General features: G+C 50.1%; 1 protein-coding gene across 3 annotated transcripts in view; it reads right to left on the reverse strand.

Moving 5' to 3' along the window:
* Positions 1 to 27,143, reverse strand: part of lamc2 (laminin, gamma 2) — a 130,088-nt gene extending 102,945 nt beyond the window's left edge. For 2 of the 3 annotated variants that reach the window (XM_084320824.1, XM_084320822.1), the window contains exons 1-3: positions 26,963 to 27,143; positions 23,607 to 23,786; positions 6,735 to 6,858 (exon numbers count right to left, since the gene is read on the reverse strand). In XM_084320824.1, coding sequence (XP_084176950.1) covers positions 6,735 to 6,858; positions 23,607 to 23,786; positions 26,963 to 27,041 — 383 coding nt within the window. In that variant the 5' untranslated portion in view covers positions 27,042 to 27,143. The remainder of the gene's footprint in view (positions 1 to 6,734; positions 6,859 to 23,606; positions 23,787 to 26,962) is intronic. The other variant, XM_084320823.1, reaches the window with a different exon arrangement.
* Positions 27,144 to 27,422: the final 279 nt, after the last annotated feature.

Consider the following 27,422-nt stretch of genomic DNA (forward strand, 5'->3'; position numbering starts at 1 on the left):
GGGAGCCCCGTCTCTCCGAACCACGTTGGTTTGACGGTAACTTCGAGGATTGTGCCACATTCATCATGCAATCTGAGTTGGTTTTCCTTCATCAACCCAGCCGATTTACTTCAGAGGGAGCCCGAGTGGCTTACATGACTAACCTGCTCTCAGGCCGAGCAGCACAGTGGGTTACTGCCTCCTGGTCCATGAGGGCTGATTTTTGTTTTTCCTACCCAGACTTCGTGGCAGAGCTCCGCAGGGTTTTCCACTACCCAGCTCGTGGCCAGGACCCAGGAGCTCGGTTGGGCACCTTCCGGCAGGGCAGTGGCAGTGTCACCGACTACGCGCTGGAGTTCAGACTGGCCGCAACGGAGAGCGGTTGGAACGATCAAGCACTTCGTCTCACCTTCCTGAGGGGGCTCAACGATGCAGTAAGGGACCAGCTCGCGACCCGTGAGGAGCCCGATTCCCTCGAGGGCCTATTCGACCTCGCAATTCGCATCGACGGACGCCTCCGGGAGAGAAGGCGTGAGAGAGCCCGACTGGGACCCCCAGACGTTCCCCAGACCCCCCGCACTCATGGCGGTACTGCGGTCCATCCTGCTCCCTCCGCAACTGGTGGCCCCTTCCCCTCCCGTTCGGTGCCCGAGGAGGAACCCATGCAGCTGGAACGCACACACCTTAGCCAGGCTGAACGGGAGGCCAGGTTCAGGTCGGGCCTTTGCCTCTACTGCGGCCGGGATGGACACCGTATCTCCAATTGCCCCACCCGGCCAAAAGACCAGGCTCGCCGGGACCCCGGGAGATCCTGGTGAGCCGTTTTTTTCTTGTTCCCACACCCGTGCACCACCTAACCGTCTGACGAGCGTCACCCTAGCCTGGGCGGACCAACGGGCGATGGTGGAGGCACTCATTGACTCGGGTGCTGATGAGAGTTTCCTGGATTTTGAGTTTGCCACCCAGGCCAACATTCCACTTGAGGACCTCGAGAGACCCTTGGAGGTGTTCGCGTTCGACCAGCACCGCCTGGCTGACATCACTCAACGCACCTGTCCAGTCCTTCTCACCATTGCTGGTAACCACGTTGAGAGACTCCAGTTTTTTATCACCAGATCCCCTCTTGTCCCTGTAGTCCTGGGTCGGCCCTGGCTCGCGCTGCATGAGCCCCACATCGCCTGGTCCTCCGGTACCATCAGGGGGTGGAGCTCCTCCTGTCATGCCCAGTGTCTTCAGGCGGCGTCCAGTCCCTCGCCCCGGAGTTCCCTTTGTGAGCCGCCCCCGGACCTCTCGACTATTCCCCCCGAATACCACGACCTCGAGGAGGTTTTCAGTAAGTCCCGGGCTCAGGCCCTTCCGCCTCACCGGCCTTACGACTGTGCCATCGACCTCCGCTCTGGGGCTCCCCTTCCCGGCAGCCGCCTCTACAGTCTGACCGTCCCTGAGAAGGCAGCGATGGATAAGTACATCTCTGAGTCCTTGGCAGCAGGCCTCATTCGGCCTTCCTCCTCCCCGGTGGCGGCCGGTTTCTTTTTTGTTGGGAAGAAGGATGGAGACCTTCGACCCTGCATCGACTATCGCCAACTCAACAAGATCACCATTAAGAACAAGTACCCTCTTCCTCTCATGAACTCCACCTTCGAGCCCCTCACCCAGGCTACCGTCTTCACCAAGCTGGACCTCCGGAGTGCCTACCATCTGGTCCGTATCCGAGAAGGCGATGAATGGAAGACCGCCTTCAAGACTCCCAGGGGCCACTACGAGTACCTGGTGATGCCGTTCGGCCTCACCAACGCTCCGGCGGTATTCCAGGCGCTCATGAACGACGTCCTCCGTGACATGCTGGAGGAGTTTGTGGTGGTATACCTGGACGACATCCTCATCTTCTCCAAGACCCTCGAGGAACACGTCCAGCATGTCCACCGTGTGCTGGAGCGCCTCCTCCACAATCGGCTCTTCGTCAAGGCAGAGAAGTGCCGATTTCACTCCGACTCCGTCGATTACCTGGGCTTCATCGTGGAGAGCGGCTTGACCCGAGCTGACCCTCGCAAGATCCGGGCCGTGGAGGAGTGGCCGGAACCCACCTCTCGGAAGGAGCTACAGAGCTTCCTCGGGTTCGCAAACTTCTACCGAAGATTCATCCGGAACTACAGCCAGGTGGCAGAACCACTTACCAGGCTAACCTCTCCCTCCCTGCCGTTCGACTGGTCCCCAGCGGTTTGCGCTGCGTTCCGTTCCCTCAAGAAGAGGTTCACCACCGCCCCGGTCTTGCTCCACCCAGACCCCAAGAGACGGTTCATTGTGGAGGTGGACGCCTCGGATACTGGACTAGGGGCTATCTTGTCCCAGCGGTCGGCAACGGACCAGAAGGTACATCCGTGTGCCTTCTACTCACGTCGTTTCCTCCCTGCCGAGAGGAACTATGACATCGGCAATCGGGAGCTGCTGGCGGTAGTGGCTGCCTTGGAGGAGTGGCGTCATTGGCTAGAGGGGGCCGAGGAACCATTCACCATTTGGACGGACCACAAGAACTTGACGTACATCCATGGTTCCAAGCGCCTCAACGGCCGGCAGGCAAGGTGGGCCAGCTTCCTCAGTCGGTTCGACTTCTCCCTGGGTCCCACAACACGAAGGCCGACTCCCTGTCCCGGTTACACTCCAAGGGGGCTCCAACCACTGAGGATCCGACTCCCATCCTCCCAGAGGCCAGGTTGGTGGGAGTGGTCACCTTGGGCATCGAGGGGTTGGTAAGGCGTGCCCTACGCTTCCATCCCGCTCCCGGCCATGTACCCGTTCGTCGCCTCTTCGTCCCCGACTCAGTCCGGTCCCGGGTCCTCCAGTGGGGCCATACCAGCCGGTTCGCCTGCCACCCGGGCGTTCATCGCACGTTCTCCTTCCTGGCTCGTCGATTCTGGTGGCCCACCATGAGGAACGATGTCAAGGAGTTTGTTCTGGCCTGCGCGGTCTGCGCCCGCAGCAAGGCCTCCCACCAGGCACCCTCCGAGCTATTGCAGCCGCTTCCCATTCCGAGCCGCCCTTGGTCCCATGTGGCGTTGGACTTCGTCACGGGTCTTCCTTCGTCCCAGGGGAACACGTGCCTACTGACCGTGGTGGATCGGTTCAGCAAGGGGGTTCACCTCGTGGCCCTTCCCAAGCTTCCCTCGGCTGCCGAGACAGCGGACCTCCTGACAAGCCACGTGTTCCGCCTCCATGGTTTTCCCCAGGACGTCGTCTCGGACCGGGGCCCCCAGTTCACTTCCCAGGTATGGCGGGCCTTTTGCAAGGGATTGGGGGCAACAGTCAGTCTTTCCTCTGGTTATCATCCCCAGACTAACGGACAAACAGAGAGGATGAACCAGAGCGCGGAGTCTGCTCTCCGTTGTGTGGCTGCCGAGAGACCCGCTTCCTGGAGCCGGTTCCTCCCCTGGGTCGAGTACGCCATCAACTCCCTGGTCAGTTCCGCCACCGGCCTCTCGCCTTTTGAGGTATCCCTGGGCTACCAACCCCCTCTTTTCCCTGCACAGGAGTCGGAGGTGGCAGTTCCCTCCGTGCAGGACCATCTCGACCGGTGCCGACAGGTCTGGGAGATCACCAGGACTGCACTGCTCCGGTCATCGGAGCGCAGCAGTCGTGGGGCTGACCAGCGCCGGATCCCTGCGCCGACGTACCACCCTGGGCAGAGGGTGTGGCTGTCCGCCAAGGACCATCCGCTTCGATCCTCGGCCAAGAAGCTTAACCCCCGGTTCGTCGGTCCTTTTGAGGTTCTGAAGGTGCTCAGTCCCGCGGCGGTGAGTCTTAAGCTTCCTGCGTCCATGCGCATTCACCCCGTTTTCCATGTGTCCCGGGTTAAGCCTGTCTCCCTCAGTCCCCTGATGCCTCCTGCTCCGGACCCGCCTCCTCCCGAGATGGTGGACGGACACCCCCAGTGGCAGGTCCGTCGGCTTATGGACGTCCGACGGCGGGGACGGGGGTTCCAGTACCTGGTGGACTGGGAGGGATACGGCCCAGAGGAACGGAGCTGGGTCTCCCGCCAGCTCATCATGGACCCCGACCTGATCACCGACTTCCATCGTTCCCATCCGGACAGGCCGGGCCGGGCTGGTCGCCGGGTGGCTCCCGTGGAGGGGGGGGTACTGTGAGGATTGGCCCATTCCCGCCACACGCTTCAAGGTACTGTGAGGAGGATTGGCTCATTGCCACCACACGCTTCTAGGTCAAGTACCAATTGCCGTCACGCACCTGTCGGTTGTTTGTAATCAGCGCCCAGAGCCCTTCATATACTCGGGTCTTTCTGTCAATCGTTGTCGGGTCGTTTTGGATTACCACTGCTACTGCCTGTTCCCCCCGTTGTTGTGCCTCGTCTGTTTTTCTTCAGGACGTCCATGGAAGTCGCCGCTGTTATGTATCTCTATCATCCGTTGGAGCTGTGCCTCGTTGCCCGCTTTGCGCATTTGCGCTTTGGTGAGTTTTTGGAACAAACCTTTTGGATTCTCTGTTTTCTGTGTGTTTGGATAACACTGAAGATTTGCCGTTTTTGTTTTGTACTGGACTCAGCTAAACTTGTGTGTTGGTAACACCGAAGATTAAGTCACGTGGGATTGTACTGGGCTCAGCTAAACTTGTGTGTTGGTAACACTGAAGATTAAGTCACGTTGTGTTTATACTGGACTCAGCTAAGGAGGACGGGACTGCCTCTGTATTCCGTTGGCTTGTTTATTGACCACTCTCTCTCTCTCTCCGTTCCTCCCCGAGTTGGATCCTGGAGTAGCTGCAGAGCCGCAGAGGCAGTGGCGCTACGCCGCTTCTCCATCTCAATACCGGGAGTAGCTGCAGAGCCGCAGAGGCAGTGGCGCTACGCCGCTTCTCCATCTCTATACCGGGACGATCTGCAGAGCCGCAGACAACTCTGCCAAGAACATTCTCCCCTTTGTTGTTCTTTTTGTTATTTCGCTCATTCCTGTTTCAGAAATAAATACGCCCTAGTCTTTGGCTAACTCTGAACTACCTGTCTGTGCCGTGCTGTTGGGGTCGGTTTCAAACCACAACATAAGGTAACCCTGTGAGGCCCAAATTAAAAAGACATTAGCAACTTCAGAGGCCAGAAGGTGGGACATATAAACACATTTACTATCAAATAGCATTGTGAGGCTGAACAATTGACTATACATGTGCTTAAAAAATTTTAAATAAACATTTACAGACTTTTTTTTAAATGGCTAAAAGTGATTTTGTAATTTTGCAACCGTGGGTCTCACAGGGTACTTTTAACCCTGTGAGGCCAAAATAAAAAAGACATTAGCAACTTCAGAGGCCAGAGGGTAAGACCTATAAACACATGAAGGGTGCCGTGACTGAAAAAAAAGGTTGAGAAACGCTGGTATATGGTGTGGCTCTTTGTGGTACCACAGTAATTTTTTTTTATCCACTTTTTCTCCTCTTTTTCAATTTTCTCCCATCCCAATTCCGCTGTGCCAATTCTCCCCTCCCCTGTCTTGAACGTTGCTCGCATATGCCCCCTACTGGCCGGTTGTAGGGAGGATAGAAGCCTTGCATCACATGTCCCCTCCGATACATGTGGAGGCAGCCTGTCACATCTTTTCACCTGCCAGCGCGGACTCTCATTGGCGAGGTGTAACGTGTGGGAGGCTCACACTACCCCCACCATTTCATGTCTCTGCTGTACAGGCGTCCCCAACCGACCTGTAGGAGTCGCTGTCCACAACGTCCAGATTACCACCCAGCGACTTCCACCCGCTAACTCTGCCAATTGAGTTAGTATGACGACTGGCCGAAGCCGGAGGCAACGCCGACAGCCGGAGTCGAACCCGGTGTCTCTTGCATTGGTGACGAGCGTAATGTCCGCTGCGCCACCCAGCCGCCCTGTACCACAGTAATCTTTGTGGCTCTTTTGTGACCAGTCTCTGACTGGTTGGCCACCCCTGACATAGAGAAACAGGTACATATATATATATACAGTACATAGAGAAACAGGTACATATATATATACAGTACATAGAGAAACAGGTACATATATATATACAGAGCAGAGAGGAGCAGAGAGAGAGGAGCAGAGAGAGAGGAGCAGGGAGGAGCAGAGAGGAGCAGAGAGGAGCAGAGAGAGAGGAGCAGAGAGAGAGGAGCAGGGAGGAGCAGAGAGAGAGGAGCAGGGAGGAGCAGAGAGGAGCAGAGAGGAGCGGAGAGAGAGGAGCAGGGAGGAGCAGAGAGGAGCAGAGAGAGAGGAGGGAGGAACAGAGAGAGAGGAGCAGGGAGGAGCTGTGAGGATCAGAGAGGAGCAGAGAGAGGAGCAGAGAGAGAGGAGCAGAGAGAGAGAGGAGCAGAGAGAGAGGAGCAGAGAGAGAGAGGAGCAGGGAGGAGCAGAGAGGAGCAGAGAGAGGGGGGAGGAGCAGAGAGAGAGGAGCAGGGAGGAGCTGTGAGGAGCAGAGGGAGAGGAGCAGGAGGAGCAGAGAGGAGCAGTGAGGAGGAGCTGTGAGGATCAGAGAGGAGCAGAGAGGAGCAGAGAGAAGGGAGCAGGGAGGAGCAGGGAAGAGCAGAGAGGAGCAGGTACATAATGTTACCGTGCAGGTACATAATGTTACCGTGCAGAGAGAAACGGCAGCTGAAAAAGGATAAACCCCATTTCACAAAGAAAAAGGAGGATAAACTAAGTTTAAGTACAAATGGGTGCGGGGTATGGTGTGATGTTTCTACACAGAAGAATAACATCCAGGTGTTTAGTGCCAGTTCAGATACTGTACCTTGTATTTTCACAGCCAGTAGTGTCAACAGGTGCTCCGTTGGGGCAGCGATCACACTTGTCGCCTGTGGCGCCTCCTTTGCAGACACAACGCCCCCTACTGTCGCATTTAGGATCTACAGAACCTAGCCAGAAAAGGAGAATCATGTTGAGCAGCATGTAATCACACTGAGCTTTACCTACCCACCACTGTAGCCTAAAGGCTTGAGAAATAACAAATAAGCAATGATTTAATCCTCTTTAAATGGTCACTGAGGCCCTGACTATAATGTGGATCTTTTTAAAAACCATTAAAAAAAAGAACCTTGTCCACACGGCAGTTTTTTTTTTTAAATACCTCCGTCCAGATTTAAACTCAGAAACACATAGAAATTGCTCCAACAAGCATGCCGGGCCAGTACAGTAGGTGGCAAATATGATGTTGATTGATAGATTCCTTTCCCAGCACTCACTGAAGCTCCCTGAAATGTGTCTAACACTGGGGAATACATTTCAGTAGGCCTCAGTCAGACAAGAGCTCAACCCCATTGACTTTGAAATGTGTTTGTATCAAAATGTCTGGAGCTAGTATGAGGAACAGCATGGGTTGTGCTGAGAAAGGACATACCAGTCAGCATCATTATTGGTGAGTAAGAAATCATCCCTTTTCGTATGAGACATCTGGAGGTGCATCTAGCCATTTACTCCTCCTTAAAGGTCAACGTTTAGATCACCCATACCTGAACATCAGTGGTGGTGGAAGGTGTTTAGGGCTGTCGATCGATTCTAATACTTAATCGTGATTAATCGCATTGTCCGTAGACCTGTTGTATATGTCAGACTCAGTGTGCGCACGCATCAAGGGGGCAAATGGAACGTAATCCTGGTCAGAACAACGGGGCAGACTACAATATATTTGCATTTATTAGCCATGCTAGCGATCTAAACAATCAATCCATGCCAAAGCTAGATATGTAAAAGGTGAAAGACTCACACCCACAGCCATGCTGATTTGGCCAAATGACATCCAGCCGTTTTTGTTTGAAATAACTTTTTAGTCAGGGGAGTGTCATGGTTTCTCCATAGAGCTCCGTCATACTATTTTAGCAGCAGCTCGCACAGGTAGGGGGCAACTTAGTCACGTGACTCAGTTGGTATTGCTGATTGGCTTGAACACGGTATGTTTGTATACAGCGAACAGATAATAGTTCATTGCGATTAACACTTTCAGGGCCAATCACGTAAAAAGTCGGGTTATCTCGCCAACGGTTGAGCGACAAAACCTGAGAAAAGTCGGGTTTTCAACCGTTTTCATAGTTTTTTTCTTTTTTCAATTTTTATATTCTATACACTCTCACGGACCTCTGTGTTATCATTGGAACTCATTCTGAGACCTCGAGAGTGCAATGCCGGCTGAATCCTGCTAGGTGGCAGTATCGCCTACCCTTTGAAACCTTATTTCACACTATATGTTACATTTTATATCGTCCGGGCGGAGCATTTGGACCCGGGCAAGTGAACCGCTTCATTCAAGCAACCTGGAACGCGTCCAGCACACTTGATGCATATTTTGTCCCATTTCATGTCAGGGCCCCGATGGACATCAATACTAGAAATTGCTATCAGACAATTGGAATATTCATTTTGGAATACCTCCTAGCAAAGGTAAGGACCATATGATGTCAATCCTACTTTGATCCTACAATGATTTCACATCGATCGCAACGATCAACGTATGTAGTATTCAAAACGTATGCCGTTGCTGACGATCAGAGCATCACAAAACGACCCCCCCCCCCCTTTGATGTCTTCATGATGAAACATAATACCTATTATATATCTTTGATTTGAAAATAGTATCGTGTCCAGGCGAGCAACGCAAACGACTTTCACAAAATGCACATAGCGCTCCTGGATCACTCTGAAACTATACAATATTCACCATGGGATAACACGCGAACGTATACATGAAATACATGTTGGACGAGAGATAGTGACTGTCAAATGAGCCATAGTATTGTCTCCATAGCTATAATATAGAATATAGATATAGATCTGCAAACATCGTGACGCACCGTGAAAATGCCTATTTTAAAGCGTGGCCCATTGACAGCAGGGATGGGGATACACGCTGGCACTGAATGAGTTAATCACCCATTTTCTATCTGTTCAAACTGTACCTTAAAGCAGCTACAATACAAGGAGAATTTTCAACAAAATATATAATTTCTTTCAATGGAAATGTTTTACTTTTTACCTTACTTTTACACTACATTAATCTGAACCCATCAGTTACTAGTTACTTTGAAGAAAAAGATTGTTATGGTTTGTAACCGACCCCAATCGCACAACACAAGACAGGTATGAGAGTAAGCCAAGAACTGGGCATTTATTGAATAACAAAGAAAAACGGCACTGTCCCTTTAAGGGAGAACACAAATTACTGGATAACAAGAAGGGAAAGGTACAGTGCCTTTAAGAGGCGAGCTGGCTAAGGGGAAGGCTAAGGGAAGGCTAACAGAAGGGCTAACGGAACAGGGCCGGGGCAAGGGACAAGGAAGGAAACAAGGAGGACTAGGAGGACTGGAAGGAGAAAACCAGGGACAGAGGCCCGCGGAGGCGGGCTGGGGACAGGGAGGACTAGGAGGACTAGAGTGGGGAAACAGGGACAGAGGCCCGCGGAGGCGGGCTGGGGAGAGGGAGGACTGGAGGGACTAGACAGGGAGGACTAGGAGGACTAGAGAAAAACAGGGTAAGGCCTTGGAACAGGGCGAGGGCTGGAGCTGCATACTGGGACAGAGAAAACAGGGTAAGGCCTTGGAACAGGAGCATTAATGAATGTTGCTGCTCTGCAGCTTCTCCCGGGATGGTTCGTCTGAGGAAGGTGACTTGTCCCAAAAACAGAGTAATCCAAGTGACAGAATCTTCGGTGTAAATACACACTGTGAGTGAAGTCCCAAAATACAAATCCAAGTGAATAATATCTTCGGTGAGTATACACACACTCACACAGTGAGCGATGTTAAGGCCAAAGATTATCCCAATGAACTATCCAAAAAGCTGACGCTGGGTGAGTGACTGTCTGATAAAAAGCAGGAAATCTTCAGTGTTATATAAACACACGAAAAACAGATAGGATCAAAGACAGTCATAAAAACTCACCCAGGCGCTGTGCGTGAAGAGAGAAGGATCAAAACGGGGCGAGCGCGTCGCCACGGGGAACCGGTTGTCCAAGCGGAGGTCAGAGTGGTGCGCGACTGCTTGGAGTACGCGCCGGTACGGAGGGCGCATCTGGCGCGGAGGTCTGAGTGGTGCGCGACTGCTTTGAGTACACGCCGGTACGGAGGGCGCATCTGGCGCGGAGGTCTGAGTGGTGCGCGTCTGCTTGGAGTACGCGCCGGTACGGAGGACGCATCTGGAGTGAGTCTGAATGCGCGTCAGGAGTGAAGAGCGCGTCTGCGCGGAAGAGCGCGCCGGCTCGGAGAGACGCATCCTCCCGTAGAGTATTAGGAAGCGATGCGCGTCTGGAGTGAAGAGCGCGTCTGCTGCGCGGAGGTCTGGATGCGCGCCTGGAGTGAAGAGCGCGTCTGCTGCGCGGAGGTCTGGATGCGCGTCTGGGCGTCTGCTGCGCGGAGGTCTGGATGCGCGTCTGGGCGTCTGCTGCGCGGAGGTCTGGATGCGCGTCAGGACGTCTGCTGCGCGGAGGTCTGAAGTGGAACACTGGGATACCTCCCGTGGAAGTCTAGAGATCGCAGTCCAGTGTCTCCCTCAGGCAACGGCGACAGGAGGCGAAGGCTGGAGCGCATCTCACGCCGGAGATGAAAACAGCATAAACAGACAGAGGACCTCCCGAAGGAGTCTTGGTGATAGAGAATATGATACGGAATGATACGGCACGACCCGACAAGGGACAGAGGGGAAGAGCGAGGTACTTAAAGCCCACAGGGGAACTAATTAGAATAAACATCAGGTGCGTGAAGGTAATTGATACTTGAACTAAAAGTGTGTGTTCGGCACCAGACCAATCAAACACATAATGACAGGTAGTCCAAGGGTGTGGCTGCTGAAGAGAAAACGAGAGTAACGAACGCGAGGGTGGGGGCTAGTGAGGTGAGGAGAATGCAATTGATAAACAGAAACTTAAAGGAACAGAGCGAGTAGGCTTAAAGGAACAGAGCGAGTAGGTGAGCAATGGACAAAACCTCACAGTACCCCCCCCTCCACGGGAGCCACCCGGCGACCCTAAAATACAGACAGAGAGGCAGGGGACAAAAACAAGGCAACAAAACAAAAAGTACTGGGCCAAGCCAGCAGGGGAAGCCACAACAAAAGTGGGGCTAGCAACTGGGGCAGGGTAGCCGAGGGGTAACTAGGGAAGCCGAGGGGTAACAAGAGGAGCTGAGGGGTAACTAGGGTAGCTGAGGGGTAAGTAGGGTAGCTGAGGGGTAACCAGAGGAGCTGAGGGGTAACTAGAGGAGCTGAGGGGTAACTAAGAGGAGCACCGGGAAAGGGGCTAGCAGAGGCAAGGGGTAGCCGCCAGGGCACTGATAGCTACAGGGCCCCTGCTAGCTGTACTGCTACATCAACATAGAGGCTGCGCTAGCTGCCGGAGCAAGGCTAGCAGACAGGGCCGGAACAGGGGCACCGGAGAGGGGAACAGGGAAGGGGCTAGCAGAGGGAAAGGGTAGCTGCCAGGGCACTGATAGCTACAGGGCCTATGCTAGCTGTACTGCTACATTAACATAGAGGCTGCGCCAGCTGCCGGAGCTAGGCTAGCTGACAGGGCTGGAACAGGGGCACTGGAGAGGGGAACAGGGAAGGGACTAGCAGAGGGAAAGGGTAGCTGCCAGGGCACTGATAGCTACAGGGCCTATGCTAGCTGTACTGCTACATCAACATAGAGGCTGCGCTAGCTGCCGGAGCTAGGCTGGCAGACAGGGCTGGACAAGCATGAGAGAACAAGCTAGCTGGAAGGACAGTCCTAGCTGTGGGGAACTGACCTTGCTAGCTGAAGGGGCAGACCTAGCAGTGAGAGAAAACTGACCCTGCTAGCTGAAGGGGCAGTCCTAGCAGTGGGAGCAAACTGACCATGCTAGCTGAAGGGGCAGTCCTAGCAGTGGGAGAAAACTGACCTTGCTAGCTGAAAGGGCAGTCCTAGCAGTGGGGAAACTGACCTTGCTAGCTGAAGCGGCAGTCCTAGCAGTGTGAGATAAACTGACCTTGCTAGCTGAAAGGGCAGTCCTAGCAGTGGGAAACTGACCTTGCTAGCTGAAAGGGCAGTCCTAGCAGTGGGAGAAAACTGACATTGCTAGCTGAAAGGGCAGTCCTAGCAGTGGGAAAACTGACCTTGCTAGCTGAAAGGGCAGTCCTAGCAGTGGGAAAACTGACCTTGCTAGCTGAAAGGGCAGTCCTAGCAGTGGGAAAACTGACCTTGCTAGCTGCAAGGGCAGTCCTAGCAGTGGGAAAAACTGACCTTGCTAGCTGAAAGGGCAGTCCTAGCAGTGGGAAAAACTGACCTTGCTAGCTGAAAGGGCAGTCCTAGCAGTGGGAAAAAACTGACCTTGCTAGCTGAAAGGGCAGTCCTAGCAGTGGGAAAACTGACCTTGCTAGCTGAAGGAGCAGTCCTAGCAGTGGGAAGGCTACACAAAAAGTGGAGGCCATGCAGAGGGACCGGGTTAGCTGCCTGGGCATGGCTAGCTACAGGGCCTATGCTAGCTGCAAGGGCTGCATTAACATAGAGGCTGTGCTAACAGCCGGGGCTAAGCTAGCAGACTGGGGCCATGCAGAGGGACTGGGTTAGCTGCCTGGGCATGGCTAGCTACAGGGCCTATGCCAGCAGCAAGGGCTGCATTAACATAGAGGCTGTGCTAGCAGCCGGGGCAAGGCTAGCAGACTGGGGCCATGCTGGTAGTAGAGGCCTAACAAGCTGCAGGGGAGCTAACGAGGCTAACAGGGGAGCTAACAGGGGAGACTAACAAGCTAACAGGGGAGCTAACAGGGCTAACAAAAAAAAAGGCAAACTCAACATACACCGTCTGTGCTGGCTGGGGTCGTCGATTGGTCGGGTCGTACTGTTATGGTTTGTAACCGACCCCAATCGCACAACACAAGACAGGTATGAGAGTAAGCCAAGAACTGGGCATTTATTGAATAACAAAGAAAAACGGCACTGTCCCTTTAAGGGAGAACACAAATTACTGGATAACAAGAAGGGAAAGGTACAGTGCCTTTAAGAGGCGAGCTGGCTAAGGGGAAGGCTAAGGGAAGGCTAACGGAAGGGCTAACGGAACAGGGCCGGGGCAAGGGACAAGGAAGGAAACAGGGAGGACTAGGAGGACTGGAAGGAGAAAACCAGGGACAGAGGCCCGCGGAGGCGGGCTGGGGACAGGGAGGACTAGGAGGACTAGAGTGGGGAAACAGGGACAGAGGCCCGCGGAGGCGGGCTGGGGAGAGGGAGGACTGGAGGGACTAGACAGGGAGGTCTAGGAGGACTAGAGAAAAACAGGGTAAGGCCTTGGAACAGGGCGAGGGCTGGAGCTGCATACTGGGACAGAGAAAACAGGGTAAGGCCTTGGAACAGGAGCATTAATGAATGTTGCTGCTCTGCAGCTTCTCCCGGGATGGTTCGTCTGAGGAAGCAGACGGTGGACGTCAGAACCGCTCTGCAGATCTCTCTCGGCAGATCTCCGAGGGTGGTAAACGGGACTGAGAGGGAGAGAGGGAGCGGGTTAGCTCAGAGTTCAGTGGGGAACAGAGCAGGTGACAGGAGAGGTGACTTGTCCCAAAAACAGAGTAATCCAAGTGACAGAATCTTCGGTGTAAATACACACTGTGAGTGAAGTCCCAAAATACAAATCCAAGTGAATAATATCTTCGGTGAGTATACACACAGTGAGCGATGTTAAGGCCAAAGATTATCCCAATGAACTATCCAAAAAGCTGACGCTGGGTGAGTGACTGTCTGATAAAAAGCAGGAAATCTTCAGTGTTATATAAACACACGAAAAACGGATAGGATCAAAGACAGTCATAAAAACTCACCCAGGCGCTGTGCGTGAAGAGAGAAGGATCAAAACGGGGCGAGCGCGTCGCCACGGGGAACCGGTGGAAGTCTAGAGAGCGCAGTCCAGTGTCTCCCTCAGGCAACGGCGACAGGAGGCGAAGGCTGGAGCGCATCTCACGCCGGAGATGAAAACAGCATAAACAGACAGAGGACCTCCCGAAGGAGTCTTGGTGATAGAGAATATGATACGGAATGATACGGCACGACCCGACAAGGGACAGAGGGGAAGAGCGAGGTACTTAAAGCCCACAGGGGAACTAATTAGAATAAACATCAGGTGCGTGAAGGTAATTGATACTTGAACTAAAAGTGTGTGTTCGGCACCAGACCAATCAAACACATAATGACAGGTAGTCCAAGGGTGTGGCTGCTGAAGAGAAAACGAGAGTAACGAACGCGAGGGTGGGGGCTAGTGAGGTGAGGAGAATGCAATTGATAAACAGAAACTTAAAGGAACAGAGCGAGTAGGCTTAAAGGAACAGAGCGAGTAGGTGAGCAATGGACAAAACCTCACAAAGATTGCATGTGTAGCAGCCTGAATATTCTACTAAGTATTCAGAAGTGCTAACTAACTGTTACTTTCCCTGTGTGTGTATAACGTGTGATAAACAGTGTTCCTTTGGATAGCTCGCCCAGTCTAATAACGAGGTGAGGTGCTACTCTTCTCCGGCTTCAGTATGGATCACTAACAATAACATTGAAGCACCTTTTCCCTTTCTGGAGTGGTCCTAGAGTGGGATCAGTGGCGGTTGCCAGCAGGGGGCGAAGTGGCAGTGGTGGCAGGTGGAGCGGAGGAGAGAGGAAAGCAACGAGGAAGAGGGAGTTACCTGGGGGCGAGAGGACCAGGAAGCTCTCTTCGGCAGTGGACTTGACCGTGAACAGTCGCAGTCACAGCGGGCGTGTGCTCTGGAAGAGCCCCGTTGCAGAAGTTATGAGGAGAGCCCCGTTGGAACGAGCAACGGGTGATAAGAAGTACTTGCTAGTTGACGGGTTATCCTAGAAGTACCAGCGATAGTGTGTGAGTAAGCGATACAGAACGAAGGACTAACGTCTAGAGTTAACAGGACTAACGTCTATAGTTAACGTGTTATAGTAGTAAGTGTGCGGTGTATTAGCATGCTGCTAACGGCTCCGTCTGACTCCAGTAGACTACCGGGCGCGCGGCGCTGAAGACCGGTGGTATAGTCAGCCACGTTGCGTTAGTAGTACAACCGATATAGCAGGAGGGTGCATCCAGACCCGAAGTTTAGCTGTGTTTAGGGTAGCAACAGTATTAGCAGTTCGCGCGACAGCAGCAAGCAACAGCCAGCAGTGGACGTTCCCCAGACGTTACAGAGGACGCCTCTTCCCACCAGCAGAGGTCGCCATCACAGCACGCTCTTCCAGCTAACCACTGCCCATGCTGTTCGCCCAGCCCGCTGGCTGTGCTCGCGGGATCGCCGACGCCATCTTGTCACCTGGACGAGAGGTGATAAGAGTGGGTCCGCCATCTTGGCTAAGTACGAACGGTACCTCGTGTATCCACATCAACGTCCATTCAAGTGAACGCTAACAACCAGTGTCTAAGGCAGACCTGGGCATTGTACGGCCCGTGGGCCGGATACGGCCCGTGGGATGATTCTGACCGGCTCGCGAAAGATTACATGATAAAAAAAAAAATTACTTTTTTCTTTTCATGTCAACGTTCACACGCACAATATACGCTTACCTAGGATTTGACTTGATTCAACAACAAAGCAGTCGGGGCAAGCTGAAAACGGTCGAAAGTGTGGTTATTTGAAGTTTGGATTTCTTTTTTCACAACTGAGGTAGGTGACCTCAATACCTTCTATGCGAGGTTTGATGCTGGTAATAACAACACCAGCTCACAAGCCTCGGCAATGGGGGGGGGGGGGTCGGCTGCTGATGGAGGCGCAGTGTTCAGGGTAACAGAGCATGAGGTGAGGCGGACCTTTAAAAAAGTGAATATCAGGAAGGCAGCAGGTCCGGACGGCATCCCTGGCCGCGTCCTAAAAGTCTGTGCCGACCAACTGGCCCCAGTATTCACTGACATATTTAACCTGTCCTTAGAACAGGCTGTCATCCCCACCTGCCTGAAGAAGTCCACTATTATCCCTGTACCCAAAAAATCCAAGCCTGCTTGCCTCAACGACTACCGCCCTGTAGCTCTCACCTCCATAGCCATGAAGTGCTTTGAGAAGCTAGTAAAGGGCTACATCTGCTCCTCCCTCCCCATCAACATGGACCCCCTGCAATTTGCATACCGCCCCAACAGGTCCACGGAGGACGCCATATCCCATGTGCTGCACACAGCAGCATCACACCTGGACAAGAGGCAGGGGAACTATGTGAGAATGCTATTCATCGACTACAGCTCGGCATTCAATACCATAGTCCCCTCCATACTCATAGCCAAGCTCAGGGACCTGGGCTTGGGCTATGACCTCTGCCAGTGGGTCTTGGACTTCCTGACTGGCAGACCCCAGGTGGTGAGAGCAGGCAACTGCACCTCCTCATCCATCACCCTCAACATAGGGGCCCCCCAGGGCTGTGTTCTGAGTCCCCTCCTCTACTCCCTGTACACACACGACTGTGTGGCTCAGCGGAGTAGCAATACAATCATCAAATTTGCTGACGACACAGTGGTGGTGGGCCTGATCTCTGCCAACGACGAGAGGGCCTACCTGGAAGAGGTCAAGGTCCTGGCGGGATGGTGCCAGGAAAACAGCCTCTCCCTGAACGTCAGCAAAACAAAGGAGATGATTGTGGACTTCAGGAGGTCGGGGGTCAAGGACTACAGCCCCCTCAGCATCGACGGGGCACCGGTTGAGAGAGTCAACAGCTTTAAGTACCTCGGAGCCTACATATCCGAGGACTTGACATGGACCACACACATTGACAGTGTTGTGAAGAAGGCACGACAACGCCTCTACTTCCTCAGGCGCCTAAGGAAGTTCCAAGTCAGCCAGAAGATCCTTAAGAACTTCTACTCATGTACAATAGAGAGCATCTTGACCGGCAACATCACCTCCTGGTTTGGGAATAGCACTGCACAAGACCGAAGCAGACTACAAAGAGTGACACGTTCAGCCGAACGCACAATTGGAGGGGGGCTCCCCACCCTCCAGAACATTTACTACAAGCGTTGCAAGGGCAAGGCTAAGAGAATCATTAAAGACTCCAGTCACCCGAACAACTGCCTCTTTGAACTGCTGCGGTCAGGCAAGCGATACCGGAGTCTCAAGGCGAGCACAGAAAGACTCAGAAGAAGCTTCTATCCCCAGGCCATCAGGCTGCTAAACGAACAATGAATGAACACTACACAACAACAACCACCAAACGCACATAGCACACACATCCACACGCACACACTCACTTTAAACAAACACACTGTAGCACCCACTCCACACACTTTATAGCACACACCCACTTTAAACAAACACACTGTAGCACCCACACTTTATATTTATGGATGAAGGATTGCACTACAACTCGTACACCTTACTGTAAATTGTACCTAAAATTGTACCTCATCCCATTTCTGCTTTGCACTAGATAGTACTGTACATTAGTACACTGCATAGTATTGTGTATTGTATATTATATGGTAACTCAGAACATTGTACATATGTCTATACCGAACACTGTGACCTCATTTTTCTTCTTCTAAATTCATGCTATATTATGTTATTATGTTATTTGATACTATCTTGTCTAGCACAGTCTCTGGAGCGTAACAGTAAGAAGCATTTTGTATGAAAGTATTCTGTACTTCTGTATGACAACTATTAAAGAACTTGAACTTGAGATTACATTTTTTGAGAATAAAGTACAGAAAAAAGGTACCGTTGGGTACCGGTATCGATTCACAGGTACCGGTACCGTATCGGTTCAAATGTGAACGGTACCCATCCCTACTGAACACACAACTGCAGGGCAAGGGCATTTTTGCTCATGAAATGCATAGCCATGTGAAAGCCTTCATGACAAAGTTGCAATTAATTTCAAGGCAACTTGAAAGTCACGCCGCTCATAAAAAAACCAACCCTGAACCCTACCGTCATAGGCAACTACCGTCCTGTCTCTCTTCTCTCCTTCCTTTCTAAAACACTTGAACGTGCTGTATCCAACCAACTTACTGCTTATCTCTTACAGAATGACCTCCTAGACCCTAATCAGTCAGGCTTCAGGACTGGTCACTCCACAGAGACAGCCCTCATTGCGGTCACAGAGGCACTTCACTTAGCAAAAGCGAAAGGCCTCTCCTCTGTCCTGATTCTCCTAGATCTATCTGCAGCCTTCGACACAGTCAACCACCAGATCCTCCTTGCGGCCCTCGCAGGAATGGGAGTGGCTGGCTCTGCGCTGACATGGCTGTCATCATACCTCAATGACCGCTCCTACCAAGTGTCATGGAGAGGGACCCTGTCGGCCACCCGCCCCCTGCGGACGGGTGTCCCCCAGGGCTCGGTTTTAGGACCCCTTCTCTTCTCCCTCTACACTAAATCACTGGGTAACATTATCACGTCTCATGGCTTCTCCTACCATTGTTATGCCGACGATACTCAACTCTTCCTCTCCTTCCCTCCCTCAGATATCCACGTCTCTGAGCGGATCTCGGCCTGTCTGTCCGACATCTCAGCCTGGATGACGTCCAACCACCTCAAACTGAACCTAAGCAAAACAGAATTGCTCCACCTGCCGGCCAAATCCTCCCCCCTAACCGACCTTTCAATCACAGTCGAGAATACAGCTGTGACTGCGTCCCCGACCGCCAAGAACCTTGGTGTTGTCCTCGACGACCAGTTGAACTTCTCTGCTCACATCGCAGCGACGACCAGAACCTGCCGATTCCTCCTGAGCAACGTCAGAAGGATAAGCCCCTTCCTGACAAAAGAAGCCACCCAACTCCTCGTCCAATCAACAGTCATCTCCCGCCTCGACTACTGCAATGCACTGCTCGCTGGCCTCCCGGCCACTGCCACTAAGCCTCTTCAACTCATTCAGAACGCAGCGGCCCGCCTGATCTCAAACCTACCGAAGTCGGCCCATGTCACCCCACTTCTTAGGGACCTGCACTGGCTCCCCATTGCTGCACGAATCCGCTTCAAGGCCCTCGACCTAGCATACCGTGCGGCAAAGGGAACCGCTCCCGCCTACCTCCGGTCAATGGTCTCTAACTACACACCCTCAAGACCCCTACGCTCTGCATCTTCTGGCCGCCTCAGACCTACTCCTAGCTCCGGGAGGGTCATCAAAGAGAAGTCGCCTATTCTCAGTCCTTGCCCCACAATGGTGGAATGAACTACCCACCCCAGTTAGGACAGCCGAATCACGTCCAATCTTTCGCCGTCGACTAAAGACGCACTTCTTCAACCATTATCTGAATTTAAAAAAAAAAAAAAAAAAAAACAATAAAAAAATCTAACCCTAACTAACCGTACTGTCATGCACTTGTCCTAATAAACTAACCTACACTGTAGCACTCAACACTTTGATGAACATTGTTGCTCAGCTGATAGAGTTGTGCCCTTCCTGATGGCTTGTCGTACAGAACTTGTAAGTCGCTTTGGATAAAAGCGTCAGCTAAATGACTAAATGTAAATGTAAATGTAAAACTAGGCAGCAACAATCTCAAACACATGAAAACCCTGAAAGAAGTCAAACCATCAGCTGATCACCGGCACAGGTACTCATCCATGTTGGGAGCACTGCATGATGAATTTTCAAGGCGTTTTCAAGATTTCAAAAAGGTTGAGGATGAAATGCAGCTGGTTTCCTCTCCCTTTACCTGCAGTGTTGATAGTGCACCCACTGATGTTCAGCTTGAACTCATTGACCTGCAGTCTGATTCACTACTGAAAGAGCACTTTAAGTCAGCATCACTGCTAGAGTTCTACTCTGCTCTCAAGGAGGAGAACTTTCCAAACATGAGGAGACATGCTCAGAAGATGTTGGTTCTCTTTGGATCCACCTATATGTGAACAGACATTCTCAGTCATGACGTTTACCAAGTCCAGGTACAGATCCTCTCTCACTGATGAACATCTGGCAGCTGTGCTTCGCATCTCCACCTCAGACATGCAACCTGACTTTGATGGACTTGTTAAAGCTCAACAGAGACTGGATTTATCACACTGAATGAAAAAAAAAAAAAAGAGCTGAAGAACACTCAAATGTGGAAATAAATGGGACTCTTGATATTTTTTTTTCTTTTTTTTTGCACAGTTCTGAAAACATCAAATGTTTAATATAGGCATGTAAAGTAAAAAAAGGCTACTGGGACACTTTTCTTTACACAGTTCATTTTATTTTGGCTATAAGATGATGTGATGTCTTTAGAAAGCTAAGAAAATCCTTGTTTCAATAGTATATGAAACTCAAAATAATAACTTTATTTGTATAGCACTTTTTCATACATGCCCTTTGTTATTAATGTTTCACATTTTGTTTATCATTTTGGAAATAAATTCTATTTGAATAAATGATATTTTTGAAAGCTAACCTCACCTTTTAATTGCCAAATAATAACATACACTCTTACCAGGGGTCAAAACAATAGAATAGAATAGAATAGATCTTTATTGTCATTGTTACAGTTGTTACAACGAAATAAAAAAATGCAACCCTAGGTGCTAGTAAAATAAGAATAAAAAACAGTCCTAAACACAGTGTTAAATATAAAAACAGGGTGGGGCGTAAATAACATTAATAAAACAGGGGGGGTATAGAATATAAAATATATATAATTGCACTATCTCTTAATGTTGTGTGTGTGTGTGCGTGTGCGTGGGGGGGGGGGGGGGGGGGGTGCAAGGAGACTGTTGTTTTTCAAATTTAGCTGAGTTTAGTGCACATATGGCCCTGGGATAAAAACTAAACTTCAGTCTGTTAGTCCGGGTGGGCATGACGCTGAAACGCCTGCCCGAGCGCAGCCGCACGAGGTGCTTGTTGCCCGGGTGGTGTGGGTCCTTCAGTATTTTTACTGCTTTTTTGAGGCAGCGGGAGTTGTATAGTCCCTCCAGTGAGGGGAGGGGGCAGCCGATGATCTTCTGGGCCGAGTTGACGACCCTCTGGAGCGCCTTCCTCTCTGCGGCTGTGCAGCTGAGGAACCACACATTTATGCAGTAGGTGAGGATGCTTTCCACGGAGCAGCGGTAAAAAGACACAAGCAGGTCTTGTCTGAGGTGGTAGTTTCTTAGTACTCTCAGGAAGTAGAGTCTCTGCTGTGCCTTTTTTACTATCGCCGTGGTGTTGATTCTCCAGGTCAGGTCATCCTCCAGGTGGACACCCAGGAACTTGATGACCGAGACTCTCTCCACACATCCCCCATCGATATACAGGGGCTGTATGTCAGTCTTCTTCCTCCTGTAGTCCACGATCATCTCCTGGGTCTTTAGCTTGTTCAGCTGTAGGTTGTTATCCTTGCACAGGGCTGACAGCTGCTCTATTTCATCGCGATACGCGGTCTCGTCACCTTTTGTGATGCAGCCCACCGCGGTGGTGTCGTCAGCGAACTTGATGATGGTGTTGCTGGGGTGGACTGCGGTGAAGTCGTGGGTGTAAATGGAGTAAAAGAGGGGACTCAGCACGCAGCCCTGGGGGGATCCGGTGCTGAGGCTGATGGCTGTGGAGGTGTGGGGGCCTATTTTGACCCTCTGGGGGCGGTCAGAGAGGAAGTCCTTAGACCACCGGCAGAGGGGATGGTTTAGTCCAAGGTCCATGAGTTTGGGCACTAGTCTGTCAGGCAGGATGGTGTTAAATGCAGAACTAAAGTCCACGAAGAGCAGCCGTGCGTAGCCCCCCGCTCTCTCCAGATGGGACAGGGTAGAGTGGAGAGTCGTGGCGATGGCGTCCTCCGTGGACCTGTTGGCTCTGTAGGCGAACTGGTGGGGGTCTAGTCCGGGAGGGAGGCTAGAGATGATGTGGGGCTTGAGTGTCTTTTCAAAGACCTTCATGGGTAACAATGCCATTTACTGCTTTTTATATAGAAATAAAATGTATATTATGCATAATTGAGTTTGGAATTTTGGCCCGGCCCTCCAACATATTTTCAGTTGCTCATTCGGCCCCCCGGGAAAAATAATTGCCCACCCCTGGTCTAAGGGGTACCCCAAACAATTTAAGCCGGCTTTAGTGTAGGTTTTATTTTGGTAACGTGGGCCCACATTTACTTGGTTTTCTTTTGGTATTTTATTATACTTGTTATTTGAATTCCCAATGTTTCTCTACTTTATGCCTGGGTCTCCCCTAGTACAAGCGGGGTGTTATTAATGTATTGAGCATGCGGTGCCTATGGTGGGAATAGTTTCCCCTACATTATCAGTGAGAGCACCCGGTGCCATGTATGAATAAATCTGAAGTATTATCTGTAACTGATAACCTGCCCAGGCTTCAATACAAAGTAGACCTTATTGGGAGCACTGTCACTGTGTGTGTGTCTGTTTCTTCCATTTGCTAATCTAACCCCTGGGTAAATATTGTGACTGCATAATTATTTAACCCTTACACCCCATTCACAGAATAGCATTTGAAGGGTCTATACAGGTGGTCAAGGAATGGTACTGCTTAAAGGGAAGCCCAATAATACTATTGAACTGACAGTCACTGGGTGTGGGAGGGCTGTCGGAGGTACTGGGGGAAGTGAGAGTGTGTGGGGAGCTACTGCTGACCGCCTTGGAAGGCGAGGGAGACCAGAGTACCAGTCCCCAGGTTAGTAAATCCTGGGCCCCATCCACTCCTGCTGCAAGCCCTCCAGAACGACGTTCCGGGCCAAAGACGGGGGTACATATAGGTCCAATTCTATAGTATCCTACTACCCAGTATCTGTGTACTACTACTCCCACAAGCAGGGATAATCCACCCTTCTACACATGGCAAAAATGTATGAGATTATGTACTTTCAAAATCAAAGAGGACATAATCAGAGCAGCATAATTGGACCATTATACCACTTTAACATGACCTCTTTTAATGTTAGTGCGAAGATCCTGAGCACTTTTTATAGTTATTTTATTGAAAGCCTCCTAACTTTTTCTTTTATCTGCTGGTTTAGTGGCCTGTCTATTAAAGATAGGAACAGCCTACAGTACATAGTGAAAGTGTGCTCCAAAATAATTGGAGTAAAACAGAGAGACCTATGAAGGTGGTCAAGAAGGGGACGAGCATCACTAATCAACCCCTCCATGCTCTGTCTCAGCGGTTTTCACTGTTGCCTTCTGGCCGCCGTTATGACGTCCCACCAAGTAGGACCAACCGCTACGCCAAATCTTTTGTCCCCTCGGCTATCAGACTTTTAAACACAGACAGTAGTAATTTTAAGTAGCCTTTTGCACTTGGTTGTCTGTTTTTACTTTTACTTTGCTGGATTGTGTATCACATGGAGTGTTTCTCTTTAAAAAAATGTTTGCCGTGCTGTCGTTGAGATGTTTTGTTTTGTTGTTTGTTTGTCTTTGTTGCTTGTTGCGTATGAAGCTGCAAATATGAATTGCCCCACGCGGGATCAATAAAGTTGTCTGAATCTGAATCTGAATCTAGAGGCACTGAAATACACAGACATCATGTAGAATGCATACTTTTGATACTTAAGTACATCCAATATCAAGTACTTCTCTTTTACTTAAGTAGAATTTTGAATGGCGGAATTATGGAAGATAGAGGATTTACTTTTACTTTTATCTGGGTATTTCTACTTTTACTTAAGTAAAGGAACTGTATAACTGCTAAAAATATAACTATTATGGTAAATTTGAGAACTGAAATAAAGTCTGAATTTATCTTAACCCCCCCCCCCCCCCCTCCAAATAAAATGTAAGTATGAAAATCTCTCACCTGCAGGATTGCAGTGACAAAGTTGCAAACAGCTCTCCCCTGCCCTCTGGTGGTAGTAGCCTTCCTTGCACCTCTCACAGTGTCTGCCCTCTGTGTTGCCCTGGCAGTCCAGACAGTGGAGCCCCTGAGCATCTGGGAGACAGTAGCCAGACCTCCCGTTGCACTCACAGCGCACCGCTGCTGAGTGAGGGGAGATCGTATATATATCTTAGTATGTTATATTAGTCAAAGAAATACTGCAGCTAAGGTCTAGACCAGTGGGGGACCCTGATGTAAACAAGACAAACGTCTTTCTCTGGTCTGCATCCCCTTAACAATTGTGTGTATTGAGCCGTACTGTATTGTACCCATTCTGCAATCTGTTAAATAAAATTTTCATTCATTCATTCATTCATTCATTCATTCATTCATTCATTCATTCATTCATTCATTCATTCATTCATTCATTCATTCATTCATTCATTCATTCATTCATTCATTCATTGTCCTCAACCCTTAAAATACACATTAGGCGGTGGATTTTATAAAACGTTGTCTCGGGGACCCCTGTCTGAGAAGACTTTAGTTGTGAGATATGATTCCAGAATTTCACAACTGTATACATTCTAATACTGTAGTCTATAAGGAGATAACAGTGAAACCACTCACAAAAGCCACTCTTATACAGTAGCCTAATATTCAGGGTGCCATAGTTTAGGGCATCTATAGTCTCTAGACCTGGGCTTATATTGCAGTGAAAATTCTAGGTGGGTATAAGTGAATAATGTTCTCTACTATTCCCTCAACATTTACTGTTGAAGTGCCCTTGAGCAAGGCACTTCACCCCCACATACTCCAGTGGAGCTGTCTAGTGGTCAGCAGTGTCAGACTGGTTATACTGGGCAACTCTTAGTGGGCAGCAGTGTTAGACTGGTTGTACTGGGCAGCTCCTAGTGGCCAGCAGTGTCAGACTGGTTATACTGGGCAACTCTTAGTGGGCAGCAGTGTTAGACTGGTTGTACTGGGCAGCTCCTAGTGGCCAGCAGTGTCAGACTGGTTATACTGGGCAACTCTTAGTGGGCAGCAGTGTTAGACTGATTGTACTGGGCAGCTCCTAGTGGCCAGCAGTGTCAGACTGGTTATACTGGGCAACTCTTAGTGGGCAGCAGTGTTAGACTGGTTGTACTGGGCAGCTCCTAGTGGCCAGCAGTGTTAGACGGGTTGTACTGGGCAGCTCCTAGTGGTCAACAGTGTCAGACTGTGGTTGTACTGGGCAGCTCCTAGTGGTCAGCAGTGTTAGACTGGTTGTACTGGGCAGCTCCTAGTGGTCAACAGTGTCAGACTGTGGTTGTACTGAGCAGCTCCTAGTGGCCAGCAGTGTTAGACTGGTTGTACTGGGCAGCTCCTAGTGGTCAACAGTGTCAGACTGTGGTTGTACTGGGCAGCTCCTAGTGGTCAGCAGTGTCAGACTGTGGTTGTACTGGGCAGCTGCCAGGTGTGCATTTATGGAACAGTGCAAATGTGAAGCAGGGTGTTACTGAAAAAAGAACAAGCGCTCAACATATCTTCCCTGGATTAAAACATTTCTTTGGTCTTTTGTCCACAAATGTGAGTCTTTGCATAGGCAAAGTAGAGACACATTGAGAGTCTGTAGAAACACAGTGAGAGCCCAGGTATTTGTGCTATCGAGTCACACCCTCTCTCACAACACATGAACATGTTTGACAAAGTAAATACATGTCTGGAGGGAATGAGTCCTAAAAAAATTACACACCAATACCACCAGAAAATCAAATGTATTTGTTAGGCCCGACAACACGTGTTTAATGTCCCCATGGGCCGGAAAAGTCTTCGACAAGTCAAGAAGAAACATTACAATAAATCAAGAACAAAACAAAAACACCATGGAGTCCAAAAAAATTTCAATAAATAAAATAAATGAATGCAACACTCCCAGACATACCCCACACGAAGGTAAGGGAAAAACTCACTAAAAACCTAGCAATAGGGAAAAAAGCACCACAGGCAATGTGGAGGGGAGAAACCTTAGAAGGGGGGATCTATTACATCTTCATTCACATGCTAATGATGTCTGGAAGCTATTCCTGTGTCAACAGACTGCTACTATCTCAACACGTCTCTATCTCATCTCTATCTCAGACACGTCTCTATCTCAGTCACGTCTCTATCTCAGTCACGTCTCTATCTCAGACATGTCTCTATCTCAGACACATCTCTATCTCAGACACATCTCTATCTCAGACACGTCTCTATCTCAGTCACGTCTCTATCTCAGTCACGTCTCTATCTCAGACATGTCTCTATCTCAGACACATCTCTATCTCAGACACATCTCTATCTCAGACACATCTCTATCTGATCTCTATCTCAGACACATCTCTATCTCAGACACATCTCTATCTCAACACGTCTCTATCTCAGACACATCTCTATCTCATCTCTATCTAAGACACATCTCTATCTCAGACACGTCTCTATCTCAGACACATCTCTATCTCAGACACGTCTCTATCTCAGACACGTCTCTATCTCGTCTCTATCTCAACACGTCTCTATCTCATCTCTATCTAGGACACATCTCTATCTCAACACGTCTCTATCTCAGACACATCTCTATCTCATCTCTATCTCAGTCACATCTCTATCTCAGTCACGTCTCTATCTCAGTCACATCTCTATCTCAGTCACGTCTCTATCTCAGTCACATCTCTATCTCAGTCACGTCTTTATCTCAACACATCTCTATTTCAGACACGTCTCTATTTCAGACACGTCTCTATCTCAGACACGTCTCTATCTCAGTCACGTCTTTATCTCAACACGTCTCTATTTCAGACACGTCTCTATCTCAGACACATCTCTATCTCAGACACATCTCTATCTCAGACACATCTCCTCAGACACATCTCTATTTCAGACACATCTCTATCTAGGACACATCTCTATCTCATCTCTATCTAGGACACATCTCTATCTCAACACGTCTCTATCTCAGTCACGTCTTTATCTCAGACACGTCTCTATCTCATCTCTATCTCAGACACGTCTCTATCTCAGTCACTTCTATCTCAGTCACGTCTCTATCCCAGACATGTCTTAACAAACTTCACCTTCAGTCTTCTTAAAACTAGAATGGACTCTTAACCCCCCCCCCCCCCCCCAACATACACACACAGTAGTGTAGACACACATTTCAAGATTTCAACAAACCTACTTAACGATTTTGCCAAAAGTATGCAATCTGCCCAGTGGGACTTATTAATAATGTATAAAGACAAGGTTCACTGAAAAAGAAAGAAGGAATATATCAAAAAGCAGATCTCGGCCGGCATTAAAAAGATGTCATGCACACTTACAGTGGTATCTGTAGGTCCCCCTGACGGCCCAGGTCAGAGCAGACACCGCACACAGGGATAAGATCCAGCTTGCTGTCATGGTGTGCAGATTCCTCCCTAAGAATTGTATCAACAATTCTATCAACAAATAAACGCTTAACTTTTTTTATACAAGCAGAAATAACGCCTTCTCCTGCTGCTGTGAATCTAATAATGCTTCTCCCATGTCTCCTGCTGGGTTCTTTTTATTAACACCTCTCCTCCCGACAGGTCGACACATGCCTCTGTACCCTGGCTGACAGGAGACTTACTCACAGAATGATTCACATTGTACACACACACACACACACACACACACACACACACACACACACACACACACACACACACACACACACACACACACACACACACACACACACACACACACACACACACACACACACACACACACACACACACACACACACACACACACACA

Source organism: Notolepis coatsorum, assembly GCF_963971535.1.
Source record: "Notolepis coatsorum genome assembly, chromosome: 8".
Classification (NCBI taxonomy): domain Eukaryota; kingdom Metazoa; phylum Chordata; class Actinopteri; order Aulopiformes; family Paralepididae; genus Notolepis; species Notolepis coatsorum.